The following is a 16,358-nucleotide window of genomic DNA, read 5'->3' as shown; positions in this document are numbered from 1 at the left end:
CCGGGAGGGGCCGGCACTGGGGTGGGACGCGAAGCGGGCCCGGGTCCGGGGGCGCTGCTGACCCCGCGGGGCCGCCTGGCCCCGACCGGTGACAGCTCCCATCAGGCACCGCAGCGGCCACCCCCGTGCCCGGGCTTGGGGGGGACCTGCGTGCCCCGCTCAGGCAGCGCCGCGGCCACCCGCGTCTCCGGGGGGGCCTTCGGGAGGCCGGAAGCGGCCGCGCGGCGCGTGCGCAGTTCTTTCCGCTCCGGGGCCCGCCGCAGCCGTCACGGTGAGGCCGAGCTCCGCGCCCGCATCGGCCCCGCATCGGCGCCATCCCGGGGTGGCGGCGTGGGGCTGCTGCTCGGCGGTGGTGGGGAGCGCCGGCCCGGCCCCCCGCCGGGGGATTTCCGGGGTGGGGGGGATCTAGGCCGTGGGGATGTCCCGTTACCGGGGGGCCTGGCCTCGGGCCGGAGGGCCCTGGGCTGGGGCTGCCGCTCCAGGCTCCCCCCCAGGCTGCAGGGACGAGCCGCGGCGGGAGCCCCGTTGAGTTCTCAGCGGTGGCACCGGGGCTTTCCCCCGCGAGAGGCTCCGTGGTGGAGGGGCTCGGCCTGCCGCGGGCTCTGCCCTGCCCGGGGCCGGCTGGCCGGGCTGCCCTGCCGCTCAGCAGCTCCGTGCGTGCCGCCGCGTCTGGAGCACCGGGAGCTCTGCGGTTCCCCGCTGCTGGGGCCAGAGCAACCCACTCCTGGGCCCGGCGTGTCAGGAAGCGTCGCCTGGAGTCGAGTGTCCCTCCACTGGGGTGCGACGGCGGCAGCGCGGCTCTGAAGCGTGCTTATGGTGCTGGGGTGTGCTCCTGTGTGAGCGAGGTGCGCTGCCTGGCTCCACTCCTGGCTCTGAGCGGGGAGTGCGAGAGGCTTCCTCAGCTCCCGAGTTAAGTGTGAATTAACAACAGCAGCACAAGTGTCCTTGGGCCTCCGGCACCGGTGGTGGAGTCAAAACATGCCTTACCCTGAGTTGCAGCTCTCCCCCACCTGCGTCAGCCCTTGTCTGTTGTTTTGGCTGACGTCAGATAGTTTACAGTCTTTAATATGGTGATGTGATTTAATGTTAGTGATCAAAAGTTTGGCCTGCTCAGGTTTCCTTCCCAGGAAGACACGGGGAAGGGATGCCCAGCAGCTACGGTGTTGAAAAGTCATTCAGAAAGTTCTTATAGAAGAGGATTTATTCAGTGTTAGGCTTTTCGTACAAACTAACAGCATTATTTCATGCTGGTAGACTGTAGACTCCTGAATGCATTTATTTTAAATCATCAGTATCTCCTGTCTACCGCATTACCTCTTGTTTAGATGTTGATGCCCAAGAAGAACCGAATTGCCATCTACGAACTCCTTTTTAAGGAGGGGGTGATGGTGGCCAAGAAAGATGTCCACATGCCGAAGCACCCCGAGCTCGTCGACAAGAACGTGCCCAACCTCCATGTCATGAAAGCCATGCAGGTATGGAGGAGAGGGCAGGCTGTGAGGGCTGGGCTGCCAGCCAGCTGGGATCTGGGCACGTGAGATTGTTGCGTACATAGGAATAAACATCGACAGCTGTTATCAAATAAACATTGTCAGAGGTTGCCTTGCATTTGCCATTTCTTTCCTATTACAGTTATTTTCCCATTTTCCTGATTTTTGCTATTTCCTCTTTGGTTTATTGTTCCCCACAGACCGTAGAAGGTTATTCTTCGGTGGCTTCACATCTGTAGCTCTGTTTTTGAAGCTATGATACCTCTGTGTGTGGTAGCCTTGTATTTTCTCACAGAATGGGAATGATGCTGTTCTTTTGTCCCGTGCATGTGATCTTTTATCTGTTTCTAAATATTTATTTCCTCCATACCGCTGATAAGCTCTTGTGTTCACAGAAACATCGCGTGAGGGTATTGATGGGAGGTGTTGCACGATGGTAAGGATCATACATGAAGTAATTGAGAATTCTCTCTCTAGTCTCTGAAATCCCGTGGTTATGTGAAAGAGCAGTTTGCGTGGAGGCACTTCTACTGGTACCTGACCAACGAGGGCATCCAGTACCTGCGTGATTACCTTCACCTCCCCCCTGAGATCGTCCCCGCAACCTTGCGCCGGAGCCGCCCGGAGACTGGCAGACCACGGCCCAAAGGTAAGCAGTGGTTGAGTGGTGACTGCTGAGTCGGCAGGGAAGGAGGTTAAGTGTGTTAGACAGCACAGGTGTGGTGGATACTCAGCTGAAGGTCAGCTTCCAGAGCAGGCTGGTGTGAGTTGCTGTGGTTTTTGGATGTATAAATGTTAATAGAGGAAGGAGACATGTATAGGTTTTATTGTTTTTGGTTTTAGCACTGGTCTGATGGCCAATGGCATGCTGAAAGATTGGAGAGGGCTAAGGAAAGGTGTGAGACTGACTGGGAGAAACGCTTCTGAGTGTGGGACTTGGCCTTCTCTGGTAACACAAGTGACTGGAATTAGAGAGCAGGCCTGCTGAAATCACAGGCTGTGGGTTGAGGTACTGGTTGGTGCCCAGATGTGGCTGAGGTCCGAGACAGGGGATGTCTCTAGCGGCCAGGGCTTTTCCAAAACTGTTCTTGTCTTTTGGGAAGAGCCTGCAGCAATCACTGCAGTTCTCCCTCAGGAAGATGGTGTGTGGACTGCCAGTGTACTCCAGTGGGTACAGAGAACCTTGACTCTGGCCGAGTTGTCCTTAGAAGAACTATCTGGGAGACTGTTGTGTAAAAGTTGAGGGGCCTTGGCGAGGATTGCCAAGGTAGGGAATGAATTTGCGTTCGGATGTGGCACACGGGCACGAGATTCAGTGACTGAAAGCTAAGCCTGGGTACTAGATGTGCTTTGTGGCACCTGAGGTCAAGTTGGATACCCACAGTTCTGGCTTTACCACGTACGCTTAACGAGCTGTTAGGCAAGTCATGTTATTAAAGCTGCTTTTTGAAAGACTTACAACAAATACATGTGGTATGTTTGGCTTGTAGTTCTGACTTTTTCTTGGTGGGTTTTTTCATACACCAAAGTGAAGGAGATGCTGGTCATGCAAACAGATGTGTTGCAGCTGCTGACTTCTGAGATTGCCTGCAGCTGCCTCTGCACAGGTGACTCCCTACAAAGTCTGTTGTAGACCCACCTGCAGACGCCTGAAACGTATTTCTGGGACGTATTCTTCTCTGGTTGCAAATAGCAATATTAAATAAGAAAGTCTGGGTTGCAAATCTGCCTTTTTAGTCCACACAAGGCAGAAGCTATGCTTTTTCCTTGGGGATCCTTGATACTGGGCCATGAATGGCTTGTGAGCCATTTTGATATCCTTTGTGGTGAGCAAAGTCATATAGTAGTACAGTATAAATAAACTTGAGATGAATGTGCTGAAGCCACCGTGCCCCTCGATTCGGTTCTGAAAGAGTTGCTGTGCTCCAAGCTAATAGTTCAGAACAGGAAGGATGGTTACGTTGCTTGTATGCATTTCAAAACGCTCTGCAGGATCCCTTCTGCTTGGTTTTCCTGATTTCTTGTCCAGTAGTAGAGAAGAAACACCACAGTACAGAACACGGATTGTAAAATTGCCCAGAAGATCTTTGGGGAGATCAAAATTTTTGGAAACTTGGAGAAAGGAGAGAGGGGCATGGTTGGCATAACAGCATTGCCAGGTCTCTAGGGGCAAGAAATGCTTCTTGTCCCTCAAGACAGGAGGTTGTGGGTCTGCCTGCCTTGCGTGGAGTTGCCCCTTGTGTTACCAAGAATAACGTTGTGGGATGTCATCCTGTCCTTAAAGAAGGACTCACTGAAAGGGGAGTCCTGCATGACAAAGCTCTTCCTGGTAGATGGTAGGAGTCTTCTCTTCCTGCTTCTGAGCTACATTGTATCCCGTCCCCAAGTACTGGACACTGCGCTGGGACGGGGGCTGTGGGCATGGGATGCTGAGGAGTTCACCTGCAACTCCTGCAACTTGTTTTTTAGCCTAACAAAACTGTAGCATCCTCTGCTTCAAAGGAAAGAATTGCATAGAAACTAGGAAGGTGATGGTTTCTTTGATCTCCGAGCAGTTTTGGGTGTTACCAAATGTATTCTTTAGATGTTGTGTTTATCCAGTGAGCTAAAGAAGCTGCATATCTAATAGGAGGTGGGGCTTACAGCTCCTGGCTAAAATCTGCTCAGGGTTTCTGCAGCGAAGAAGCTTCACTGTGCAGCATCGCAGCCCTTTTCAGCTACCCTGACCTCTGAGGGTTTTGGGGCCTTTTCTGGTACTTCCATGCAGTGCTACCGACTTTCTCAAGTAAGGCTTGGTGCAGAAGCTGGAAGAGTTAGTCTAAAAAGCAGGCTTTAGACTACTGTGTTTTTGATATTTGCAATGCGTGTCTCTGTTACAGATTTAATTGAACTGTTAGAAATTAAGGATGGACAGATATGACGTTTAAAAAAATAATCCATTGGCATGGGGATGTGCTATAATGTCAGAAAGGAAGGATGTAGAGGCACTTGTAGGATAAGTTAATCTATTTGCCCATCAGTGGGTGGTGTTTCTCTGTAATTAAAGCATATATTATAAGAACTGTTTTTTGTATGGGAAAACTATTGCCTGTAGTATCAATCATGCCTGTAGAAGGGCACGATTCATGTTCCTTGCAGCATGCTTGAGGCTGCCAGCAACTGCCCTTAAATGTGTCCTACTGCCTGAGCATGAAGCCCTTGGCCTGGTGCTGTGGGAGCGTGTTTCATCTTTGGTGCCCAGGGCGAGCCCCGTAGGAGTGGCGCAGGGGCTGGAAGTTCCACTGCATCTGTTTCTTTCCTGCAAGAGTTCTGTCTGATATTAATCTGATGTTACATAGATAATCTGCTCTTAGTTTTATTAATCTATTCCATTGTGGAGGATTTGTGATACTGATAGTGTAGCTTTATTTTAGGCCGGGATCAGAACGTCGTGCAGTTTGCGACATAGCTGTGAACAAGCTTGTGACAGATTCCCTTATTTCTGATGGTTGTTATCATTAATTTTTGGCTCTTGTTTGAAGGCCAGGAAACTGTTGAGATGATACTGTAGATCCAATTTTCACATTATTTAACTCAACCCAAGCACAAGCTGGCGCGCTTTAGCAGATTTCACCCTTAAAGTGAAGTTTTCCTTAATTATATCACTTTTTCAGGTTTGTGTACGCTGAGCTGTCCAAGGTGCAGCTCTGCTGGTAGCTCTAGTGCTTAACTGGAGGGCTTGTTCCACCTTGAGATGCAGGGTCACCCATGGAATGAGTGATCTGTGGCCTGAGTAAGTGATGGGTTTGATGTTGCTGTTTTCACTTACAGGCCTGGAAGGTGAACGCCCTGCACGTCTGACTCGGGGAGAAGCTGACAGGGATACGTACAGACGCAGTGCTGTTCCACGTGAGTGCCCATCGTGTTGCTGTACGAATATCAGGCTGACCTTGCTCTTTGTGCAGGTTGTCTCTTTGGGAGAATTGTCTTCAGTATTGGCCTCCTTTCAAGAAGAAAAGGGGGAAATTAGACTCTTGGCATAGCTTAGGCATGTACACAACAGAGTTTGTCTGTATCTGCTTACAGATACGATTCTTTTCTTGAATTTTGTCAAGCTGGGCTGTGGGATTTTCTCTGGGGTGGGTTCAGTAACTCTCTAGCAGTCTCAATAATAGCTATTTTACTCTGCTATATTTTGCCTCAGTTTTAGTCATCTTTGACTGTAAACCTTTGATTCCAAGCAGGAGTGCTGTACTTGGGGAGTGTGTTCTTTGCTTAGTAACTCCTTTGTCTCTCTCTTCAGCTGGCGCTGACAAGAAGGCTGAGGCTGGTGCTGGAGCAGCCACTGAATTCCAGTTTGTGAGTATTTGCATTTGAGATTTGCTTCCTTTGTTGAGGCTTTGATTAGGAGAAACTGGATAGGTGCTATCTGCATGCTCAGGTATGCCAGCTGGGCTTAGGTGTTTGGCTCTGGTTGTGTAAGAGGGGCTGGTAACTCTGTGCCCAGCTCACTTGCTGCATTCCTGTTGGGGAGACTGCGTGATGGCCTCGCTGCTGTGACGGGAAGGCAGTGACACGTTTGAGAAGCAAGCTGAGCTCTCTGGAGGCAATGCATGATTTTATAGTTCAGAAAGAGAAGAGTTTTAAACCTGATCCACAGAGCTGGCTAGGATGGGTTGATTTTGTTCTTAGTATTGTTCATTTGGTTAACCTGTGTCAGGTCTCAAACAGATCAGAGTTGGGCTGTGCTTGGAGCAGGGGACGCTTATCAAAGTGATGCAAAGTTGAGGACAGACAGCTAGCTCTTCTACAATGTTAATAGTAATAGTTCTTGCTGCTGTGTAATTGCTGCTGTCACTTGCTTAATATGGCGATTCTTAATGCTCTTCCTTTTCTGTTGCAGAGAGGTGGATTTGGTCGTGGACGTGGTCAGCCTCCTCAGTAGAACTCCCTGCTCGTGTTTTGTGTATAATAAAATAGGTGAAAATGCCACCTGGGTCGCATCACTGTGTCTTATTTAAGTGCATAGATCTAGAGCTCACGTAGCATCGAGGTGACTCAAACCTTTGGCATGTGTACCAGCAGTAGTGGAATAACTTGTGATTAGAAAGCAGGTTATAGGAAGGAATTTTGTAGGTTTGGTGGTTGCTGATGTAGGGTTTTGCTAGTGTGTAGAGGTGATTCTTACAGAGGAATGAGGAGCGCAGAAGCACTGCGGGCAGTTTTTCTACTCTGCCCAGGAAGACACTAATTTCTAGTAATTCCCAGGAATGCAGTAAAGCTGGGCTGAGAGAATTCCATTTTGCAGACAGAAAATTAAGCAAGTTCAGCTGTGTTGGCCTGAGGCCCTCTGGGAATCGGACACAACCAGTGCAGGCAGGTGAGCGTTTTCTTTATCCCAATTCTGAAATCACTGGGTTAATTAACCGTGGCTTAAAAAAGATGGAGTGGTTGTGACAGACCCTGCTGTCTGGAGCTGAGCAGAGCTGGGATGGGGAGGCACAGGCCGGGTCCCCTGCAATGTGCAGCCACCAGTAGATGTCACCCGCCAGCTAATAACGAGATGATGCTAATTGGGAATGGGTTTGTGTAGCCTGGTAAATGGTATCTTGTTCAGGGCAGCCTTAATACCACAGAAGAGCTGGACACTAACCTGGGGGAAAAGAGTTCATTCCAGTCCTGGTTTGGGGTGAGGGAAACAGTGGGCATGAGATTATTTTTTTAATTTGTTTTATTTCTGAAGGAGTTAGAACTGTAGGGAGAGACGAGGTGTTTCAAAGCTTTGTTTCAACTGATCCATCTGCCTCTGTTGAAGTTTGTAGGTTGTCATTTAGCTAAACCTAATCCAGGCTAACTTGCTGAAAACCAGGTGACTGGATTTAACCAAGAAGCACTTTATAGCCTCTTTCTTAATGGGGATGTGCATTAAAGCAGCTCTTTTTTTCAACTTTGCTAGTGATATTCTTGAGTTTCTGGGTTGACTGCATCTACTGGGGCTTTTTTGTTCAAGTTTCTGCTCATTTTATCTTCCAGTGTAGCAGTAGTGTTTACACTTGCTGCTATGCATTTATAGTTGTGACTCTATTTGGGAAGCAGTGTTGTGTTCAGCTTCATATGAAATGAAGCAACAATTTAAAATCACTTGGTGTACTTAAGTGTGTGGCAATTGGTATGAAGGGCTATAAATGTTTTCTTCCAAAAGAACATCTGACTCATTAAAGGGAAGATTTAAAGGGAAGATCCAGATGAGCGTTTAAAAATTACTTTTGTTTTGGGGTGAAGACCACCAGTCTAAATACTCTTCTACCAGGGAAGTATGACCCCCCCCCCATTTTTAATCTCCTCCTAGTCTCCTGATGCAGCAGTCCGTCCAGCCCAGCGCAGGAGCTCTGTGCGGCAGAGAACGGATCCTGTCCTCGTCCTCTCAAAGCTTTTTTGCATTCAGCCTCCTGAGCTGATGGATGGGCGTCTGAGAGGCATGGCTGTTACCTGTGCCTCCTTCCTAAAGGGTGCCTCCCCTGGGTGCTCTCTAGTGGGATCCGCGCCCGGCAAAGAGCCTTTATTCCACCCACATATGAAGTCGGGAGATGTTAAAACGCTTCTTGGCTTACCCTCCTTTTTTTGACTGCCTCCTATTGTGGACCAGAGACCAGGCTGCTGAAGTCAAACCAACGCTGGGCAAATACTGCTCAGAGAAATACTTGACCCTTTCCAGGGTTTTTCTCCTGGGGGAGGGCACAAAATCGGGGCCGGGGTCTACAAGAGCACCCTTCTACCCACAGCCGTGGTGTAAACAAGCCAAGCCTTGCCTGCGGGTGTCTTTGCAGCGGGGTGAGGGTGAGGTTGGCCCCTCCTGGGGTGCAATTTTGGGGCTCACAGGCTGCCCGGTGAGATTGTGCCCTAAGGCTGAAGCCTAAAACCGCCCGCGAAAGGCCCGTGGGGAGCGAGGAGGGGGTGTGGTAGCGGGGGGGGCCCTGCAAGTGCCCCCCGGGGGGTGGCTCGGTGCTGGTGCCTCCCGGGCTGCCGCCACCCGGCCTGCAGAGGACCCCCGCTCCCTCCGCCCCGGGGTGCAGACCCCCCCGCCCCGGGCCTGCCCCGCCGCCCCCCGCCCCGCTTTGTTCCGCTCCTGCCCGCGGGGTACAATGGGACCCCGCAACCGCGCTCCGCCACTGGCGTAAGCCGCCTCCCCCCCGCCTTGCGCAAGACGGGCATTCTTCCCTCCCCGGCGTCTGCGCGCTTTGCGTAGCGCCGCTGTCAAAGCGGAGCCATGTGCGCGGCGGACGCTGGGGGCCGGCTCTGCCCCGACGCCTTTTGCGTAACTGCCAGGGCGCCGCAGCACGCAGCCACCCGGCGGCTTACGTACAGCCGCCTTATTCTCGAAGGCGACCTGCGCCGCGCCGCTGGCGCAGAGGGCTCGCGGCGAGGCGGAGGGAGGAGGCGGAGGCGTGGTGGCGCTGTCTGCGCGGGGGGGAGCGATTCTGGAAGCCAAGCTGCGCCGTCTGCGTAGCGGGCGCGCCGTGAAGTGGCAGGGGGCAGCCGCCGCCTCCCCCGCCCGGCGGCTCTACGCCGTTTGCGTAGCGTGCCCCAAGATGGCGTCGCGGTCGTCGTCGGCGACGGTGGCTGGAGCGCTGGCAGCGGCGGCGGAGCGGCTGGAAGTGAAGGGAGGGATGAGGCGGGCGAAAGGCGGCAGCGCGTAGCGGGCGGCTCCCGGCCTGCGGGAGACAGAGCGAGACCGAGAAAGAGACTGTCGCGGGGAGGCGGCCCCCCTCCGTGTCCCCCCCTCCACCCCGTCCTTCCCTGCCCGCCCCTCGCGGGAGCCCCGGCGGGTCCTTCCCGGCGCCGCCACCCTGCCCGCCCCCGCCGCCCCCGCCCTCTAGGCCGCGGGCCTCGCCGTCCTCCGGCCTCCCCCCGCCTCAGCCGCCCCCTCGGAGCGGAGGATGATGAAGCTCAAGTCCAACCAGACGCGCACCTACGACGGGGATGGCTACAAGAAGCGGGCGGCCTGCCTGTGCTTCCGCAGCGAGAGCGAGGAGGAGGTGAGGGCCGGGGGGGTGGCCCCCACCCCGGGGGTAGGGATGGGGGCAAAGCTGGGTCCCCCCCCTGCAGCACCCTCCACCCCCAGGGCCGCCCGGGTGTGACTTGGTTGCAGGGGGATTTTTTTTTACTAGGTGCAATTAAGCGTCGCTGAGAAAGTTGGTGTTTCTCCCCCTTCTTTATTTCTCTCCGCTAAACATGAGAAAAAACGCCCAGAATGAAACGCTCATGGGGTGGTGGAACGGTCTGGTAAGGAGTGTTGTGGTACGGGATGGGATTTGGCAGTTGAGTGGACCGACCACGCTGGCAGAACTTCAGTCCAGCACATCACATGAGATGGGAGAGGAAACCTGACCTTGGATTTATAAAAAGAAACTGGGATAAAAGGGGACTGATGGAGTGCCAGAAGTTGCTGTCCAGAGAGGCTTGGGAGGAAGTGGGAATTAAAGGTAGATTGGTTAGTTTAAGGATGGCTGTGTTGCTAATTGGTTGTATTGTCCATGAAGTTAAAAAGAGAAACTTTACTCAGATGTGCAATTTTTCACTGTTCTTCTTTAATACCTTTTTAACGTGGGCTTGGGGTACTCAGGATAAGGTAGACTGCTGGTCTGTTTTTTGCTTCTTCTGGAGTCAGGCATACATCATTTCATTTACTGGTTCCTGAGAGGCTGTGCTAAAGTCTTTGTTCTCCTGATTATCATATTTGTAGCTACAGGAAATCGGAAGGGAATGCAGACAGTTCACTGGAGGAAAGTAAATTAGCATACCGTTCAGTTATTCTTTAACATGGTGAAGGAGGCTTGACAAACCCTTTGTAGCTGTGCTGTCATGGTGAAGAGCGTCAACATTTCAAGCATAAACGGTCTGAAATGAAAGCAGTATGTTTTGGTGAAGTGTGTAGCTGGTCCTTCCCACTGACTTTCAGGAAATTTATGATACTTTGAGCTAACTGTGAAGACAAACGTAATCGTATTGTGTAAATGATACAGGGGCCAATCAGCGTGGGTGATTGAAGGCATCCAACTTTCCTGATGCGATTTTACACAATTTGTGAGGCAAGCGTGGCGATTCTTCTTGAGAGTTAGGTGCTTGACCGTGATTGATTACAGTATGGTTGAAGATGGAAATGTGATTTTAACAGCTGCCTGATGCAATCAGCTTTTGACTGGTTGTTAGTCTTTATTTTACAACACCTCAGTTTGCAGTGTCAGACAGGATCCAGCTTACCCCTGTTACGTCTTCTGGCCAGTGGGAACGGGTGTCCAGAGCTTGTAGTGGTGACACAAAGGTTTGTCAACATGGCAGTTTCACAATACTGACCAGAGATGGTTGAAGAAGGAAAAGTAAACTCGTTCTGGACGCATGCTAACTTGTGACAGATTTCTTTCAGTGGAGGTTAAGCTGGTGAGGTTTGTTTAAGGTTGAGCTTTAAAGCCATTTTTATGTCAAAGTTGTGTCTGTGTTGTGGTTTGCAGCGACTTTCAGTGGATTGAAAATGGCATTTAATTTAAACTGGTATGATTTCAGGCTTTAGTTTCTAGGTAAGACCTAAAGTAGGAAAATCTGTTTCCAGTTTCAAAGGCAGGAGTAGAGGGGTAGCTGTCTCCCTGTGCTAGTTGTGCCTTGTCATTTCCATGGGTCCCTTATGAAGGCTGCGAGCAAAGCTCCAGAAAACTTTTGGTGTATCAGGGCAACAGAGGTTCTCACGTGAGCATCGTTTTCTCCCTTGAGTTTTGGTCACTGTTAGCATTTGGCCTTGTCTCTGATCTCCCCAGTAAAATCTGGTGGTGTGTTGTGCTGCGCTGTGACACGATAAGGAGCACTAATTGCTTTGTAAATGATGCTGCATGGGATGTAGGTTGATTTCCTCAGGTATGTGCGTGCGCGTGCTTTTTTGCGAGCGAGCCACAGAAGGAGTGAAGCAATGAATTACAGTTTTGTTTGATTTTGAATTGGCCTCCTGAGGACATCACACAGCCTTGCAAACACCGTATTTAGTTATGGTATTTATGTATTTAATGTAGAGCTGAAACTGCATCCTGTGTTTTCATCTGTTACGTACCTGCTGCGGTAGCTGGCCATGAAGTGGACTTTTTCAACAAATACATTAAGGAAAGTTATTATCAAGTCGCACCATACTGAACACGCCAGAACGGGCATGAAGAAAACCTTCATTTTCATTAATTGCTCTTTCTAATTCTTTCTTAAGTTAATTCTCATTTGCTGACGTTTATTTAAACTTTAATTTGAGAGAAGTCTACTTGTCTAATCTTATTGCTACACGCACCTTTTCGATAGCGAGAAAGGTGTTACCTGTACACATTTAATCATATAGTTTGACATATCTGTGAAAGATTTCTTGTTTTTCTCTTGGAGAATTATGCATTTTTTGTGCTACTGGCGTATTTTATTATTTATTACTTTTATTTAAATGGAAACTGAGATCTATTTAAAAGGTCTCTCTGGGGGGTGGGCTGGGAACCAGAACCAAAGTATATTAGTTAAAGATCTATTAAAAGCTTACTATTTAAAAAGAAAAGAAGCAAAGCATGTTTTGATAAATAATTTAAACTTGCTGTATTAACGTATTATTTTTTCCTTGGACTGGCTGTTTCTGGTTACTGTTTCTTTTAAGTGCTTAAGAACTAGTAGATCTTAGCTCTCACATTTCTTCTTCTTTTCCTGCTGTGAATTTAAAAAAACAAGTTTTCTCCCTTTTTGAACCCCTAATTAGTTCCTGAATTAAACAGTTTTGTCAATGAAGAAGAAGAAATGAGAAAAATTCTGTTTACACTTCCAGGGGACGCTACTTTTTATCTTTTTAGATGTTTACCCCCTAACTCTTCAGTTCATTGATTTAATTTTCTTTAAAATCTTAGTAATCAGTGGAGATTGCTAAAACAACATGTCTTTGGTTAGGCATTAAATTTGCAAATAAAGATTCTTAGCATCATAATACTTTGTTTCTTTTTTAGTTTTTAAGTGATTTATTTTTTCCTTATGCTGCTCGAGGTTGCACATTTTCTCTCAGTTTGGAAGCTGCTACTTTTGGACATGAAAGAAGCTCTGGAACGTTTTTTAGAAGACCAAATGTTGGCTGAAAAGATGTCTTTGTTACATATTCCTTTAAAAAGCAGTACAGGGAGACTTCATTTAAACATGAATCTCAAATGGAGCAAAAAAAGTGCATTTCCTAATTGGGCTGTGTGGAAAAAATTCTGTATGTGTGGTGCTTGACAAACAGCGAGGCACCGCAGAGTGATGTCTCTTTGGGCAGGAGGGAGAACAGAGGAATCAACAGGATTAATTCAAAGAGAGTGTGAACAGACTTCAAAGGACCTTTCGGCAACCGACCGCCAGGACTCTGCTATTTTCATCTTTTCAAATGGAATAAACTCCCTTGATATTTGCTGCTTCTGCAAAAGTGGGGAAGGAGAGTGTACAGAGCAAGAGATCCCAAGTCTTGGGTTATCTCTGAAATCACTCGGTTTATTGCTTGTGATGTCACTGCCTCTCAATATTGCTATTATGATGTTATTTTTAAATAACACAAGTATTTTTTGTGTAGACCAGCTGTTTCAATGAGGAGATGTTCCAGAAAATTTCACTAATGTCTTACTATTACGAAGCAGATGGAAGCCTGCTCAATGGCAGCATCTCTGTGTTATATTTTAACAGAAATAAAAAGGAACCGTTTGGCTTTAAGTCCCGCACTGGTGTAGCTACAGGTTTAAGCATGCCTGCATTGTATCTGGTGAAAGGACAAGCTGCTCATTAACAACTGGTATTTTTAAAGACTTTTTGGAGGAAATGCTTTGGAAAGAATAGGATCCAGGATTGGTCGTCTTTTCTTCATTGTGAATGAAGTCTAAATTGAGGTGAAGAAACAGAACTTTCACACAGCGTCTGGTAAGAGCCCTGGCTCTGCCGCTCTGCGAGCGCGCCAAGCCCATACGGCCACCAAAAGCTACGTTTGTGTAGCCCCACAACAGCCTCGGTTGGGGAAAGTAATTTGAATGCAAACGAATCTTTTTCTTTTTGCTTCTCCCGGGTCAGTTATAAACCAAGCTGTGATGTAATACAGCAGTTCTCAGATTTTAACTGTAGACTGTGTTGACGATCACACAGTGTTCCTGGGCCGTCCTTTGTGCGTTTGCTTCAATATAAAAATAAAAATAGCTAAAACCACTTGGAGTACTTCACTGTTGGGATGTAAAGGGAGCCCAGCATCATATGATCATCATACTTTCCATGGAATATAGTCTCAGAATCTCTGTTCCAATGGCTCGGCTTGACTGTGTTCCCTTCAGCTACATAAAAGGGTTGTGGTTGAAACCAAGTAGTTCTCGTTGCTAACACATCACCACATCTCCAGTAGGATATAGGGCAGTTTAGAAATAGTTCTCTTGCTTGTGCTTTTCCTTTCCGTCTCCACTGTGCTTGTAGCTAGTTTTCTCTAAGAGCAAGAGTATAAACCTCTGCAAAACCTCGCTTTCATATTAAAAATGTGTTTTCGAGCCTTTTCATAAAGGCAGCTTTCATAAACGATTTTACAAGCAATTCCATGGTCTCTTGCACTTTCCCAAACTACAAAAGAATGAAAATTGTTAAATTTTCACTTAATTTACTGGAAGCTCTGTAAGCTGTTGTGAAACTGATGAATTGAGTCAGTTTTGTTGTGCTGCAACTCAGGGAAAGTGATAAATAGGGGAAGAGGAGGGAGTGTTGTACTCCATCCCTAGGTTTGTTGAGAAGGATGCAACAGCAGTGGCTGCTGTGTCTTCTCCTCTGCATCGCACTTCTCTGAAATCCCTTTCATCTCAGATTCATTTATTGCCTGACCAGAGGCTGTAGCTGGTTTTCCTGCTTTTCTCTCCTCACTCGTTGTGTCCTGCCCCCCCCCCCCCCTTTTTTTTTTTAAACTCATGATCAGTTCCCTGACTTGGTTCATCTCAGCATCCTTCAGACAAGCTACCGAAGCGTGGAGGCAGGTACAAGCGGTTGGGGGGTGTACCCAGCTGGGACTGCTACCAAACGACCTCATCTTTCCATGGATGGTGTCTCGCAGTCTGGAAAAACAGGTCTCTTCCTTCTCAGTCCAAAGGAAAATGATCATGTGCTTGGATTTTATCCTTTTTTTTTTTTTAAATAAGGAAAATTATCCTTATTTGCATTCCTCTATGATGGTGTTGCCTAGAAAAATTGGGTAGAACAAAATTAAGAAACTCTCAGTTCTACCTTATCAGTAGTAAACATCAGTGTTCAGATGCTGTATATAATATCCAGCAACTGGGAAGCATGTACTTAGTTTCTTTAACCAGTAGTTCTTTTTCAGGCTCAGTGGGAGACTGACTGCACAAACTAGTCAAGGATCTTTCAAATTTTGTGCATATTTGTATCAGAATTTGTGTCTCTGTAGCTGTCGGTTGTGCAGTGGATAATGCACAGTAACTCTTTGTTCTCAGAAATTTCACGTTAACATGCGAAATTCAGAGGGATACAATTACCTGCTGGGTGGATTTTTTTTTTTTAAGATGCTTCAGATGGTTTGAGTTACTTCATTCGTGTTGACTTGGGTGGTTACTTTTTCTTGTGTAAATAATACATATATTGATGTTATGCGTAGAATTGACTTATATTTGAAAAGCTTCTCAAGAGTTTTCGTGGCTGTAGGGTTTTGCAAGCTTGATTTTATGAATAGGACTTGCTAATCAAAACAGTAACTGTATACATATGCGACTGCTGACATCCAGAGTCATTTGGTCTGTGTAAAAAGACCAAAATACTCCTTTCATTTCTTTTTTTTTTTCCCAGGCAGTTTAAAAGTTAGCATTCCTTCTGGAAAAAGTCTGCCTGGACAAGTTGTGTAAGTACCAAGTGGTCAACAAACTGGTTTTGACAGGCAGAAGTAGGTTATCGGTGTTGGGGTCTTTCCCTGGGAGTGCCTCCTTATCAGCCCTTTGCTTCTGAAACAAGCGGCTGCTGGCTCAGGCATTTCAACTGGTTTCTCTGTGCTGTGAAAGGCACGTTGCAGATAATTTTTGTGGTTATCTAGAACGTAATTTTGATGGAGGGACAGGACTCCTGGTTGTGGTGTTCTTCGGTAAGAGTAAGCAGTCACTGTAAAGTCACAAGAAAACTGGAGTAACAGTGATACGACCTTTGGTATTTCAAAGCCAGAGCAGCAGTGCAGTACGTGATGATTTATTATTGTTGTTCTAAGTAGTAGCCTAAAAACCAACAGGATTTTCTTTATTTTTTCCCCTCTGTGGTTATAGTACTGTAGGTGCAATCCAAACACTTGAAATGACTTGAACTTCTTCCAGTTCACCTCTTACTCCTCTTCACCTCTTACTCCTCTTTCAAGACTTGTGCTTTACTTCTGTCAGGTTCTGTAGCACAGATAACCCCCCCTCCTAGCTTTCTGCCATTAATTTCCTGCCTCCAGTTTCTAGGTGCTGCATTGTAGGTTAAATCGCGTTACGCCCCGGAGCGAGGTGCGTGTGTGAAAATCCCGCTCGTCTAAGGAAACGTATGCTGTTGAGGGACAGTAATGCTCCTGCGAGGACACGCTGTTACGGTCAGGAGAGGGTTTTTCTATGGCTTGCTGTGGGGTTGTGTGTATTCTTGTCTTAGCTAAAGACACTGTCATGTTTGAAGCCGGCTGTAGCCTCGCTGACCGCTGGCTGTACTTGTTACTACTATGTGCTGACTTCGTAACGTGCCCTGAATAGCAAGAGGGTGGGAGAAACCCTCCCGTAAGCCTTGGCGTGCGTGTTTAGACCATCCTGTGTTAGTAGTTGGGCAAAATGCATGTTTTGTTGTAGTGTAATTAAGGCCGTGTTTCTGCGCATT

General features: G+C 48.1%; 2 protein-coding genes across 2 annotated transcripts in view; both read left to right on the top strand.

Moving 5' to 3' along the window:
• Nucleotides 1–195: 195 nt before the first annotated feature.
• Nucleotides 196–6,461, top strand: RPS10 (ribosomal protein S10). The gene is made up of 6 exons (XM_068419292.1): nucleotides 196–271; nucleotides 1,326–1,475; nucleotides 1,968–2,139; nucleotides 5,301–5,378; nucleotides 5,773–5,828; nucleotides 6,373–6,461. Exons 2-6 carry the CDS (start codon nucleotides 1,326–1,328, stop codon nucleotides 6,412–6,414), a joined length of 498 nt encoding a protein of 165 aa, XP_068275393.1. The 5' UTR covers nucleotides 196–271; the 3' UTR covers nucleotides 6,415–6,461.
• Nucleotides 6,462–8,935: 2,474 nt separating this feature from the next.
• NUDT3 (nudix hydrolase 3) overlaps nucleotides 8,936–16,358 on the top strand; it is a 29,559-nt gene continuing 22,136 nt past the window's right edge. The window contains exon 1 of the mRNA XM_068419291.1: nucleotides 8,936–9,505. Coding sequence (XP_068275392.1) covers nucleotides 9,407–9,505 — 99 coding nt within the window. The 5' untranslated portion in view covers nucleotides 8,936–9,406. The remainder of the gene's footprint in view (nucleotides 9,506–16,358) is intronic.

Source organism: Nyctibius grandis, chromosome 27, assembly GCF_013368605.1.
Source record: "Nyctibius grandis isolate bNycGra1 chromosome 27, bNycGra1.pri, whole genome shotgun sequence".
NCBI lineage: Eukaryota > Metazoa > Chordata > Aves > Nyctibiiformes > Nyctibiidae > Nyctibius > Nyctibius grandis.
This window is presented reverse-complemented; position numbering and strand designations above follow the sequence as displayed.

What these genes read in the sequence shown, in the direction of transcription:
- RPS10 (XM_068419292.1), top strand. Translation starts at nt 1,326, where the DNA reads ATGTTGATGCCCAAGAAGAACCGAATTGCCATCTACGAACTCCTTTTT. An exon ending in ATGTCATGAAAGCCATGCAG is followed by an intron (nt 1,476 to 1,967) that starts GTATGGAGGAGA and finishes TTCTCTCTCTAG; the next exon opens with TCTCTGAAATCCCGTGGTTA. An exon ending in TGGCAGACCACGGCCCAAAG is followed by an intron (nt 2,140 to 5,300) that starts GTAAGCAGTGGT and finishes TTTCACTTACAG; the next exon opens with GCCTGGAAGGTGAACGCCCT.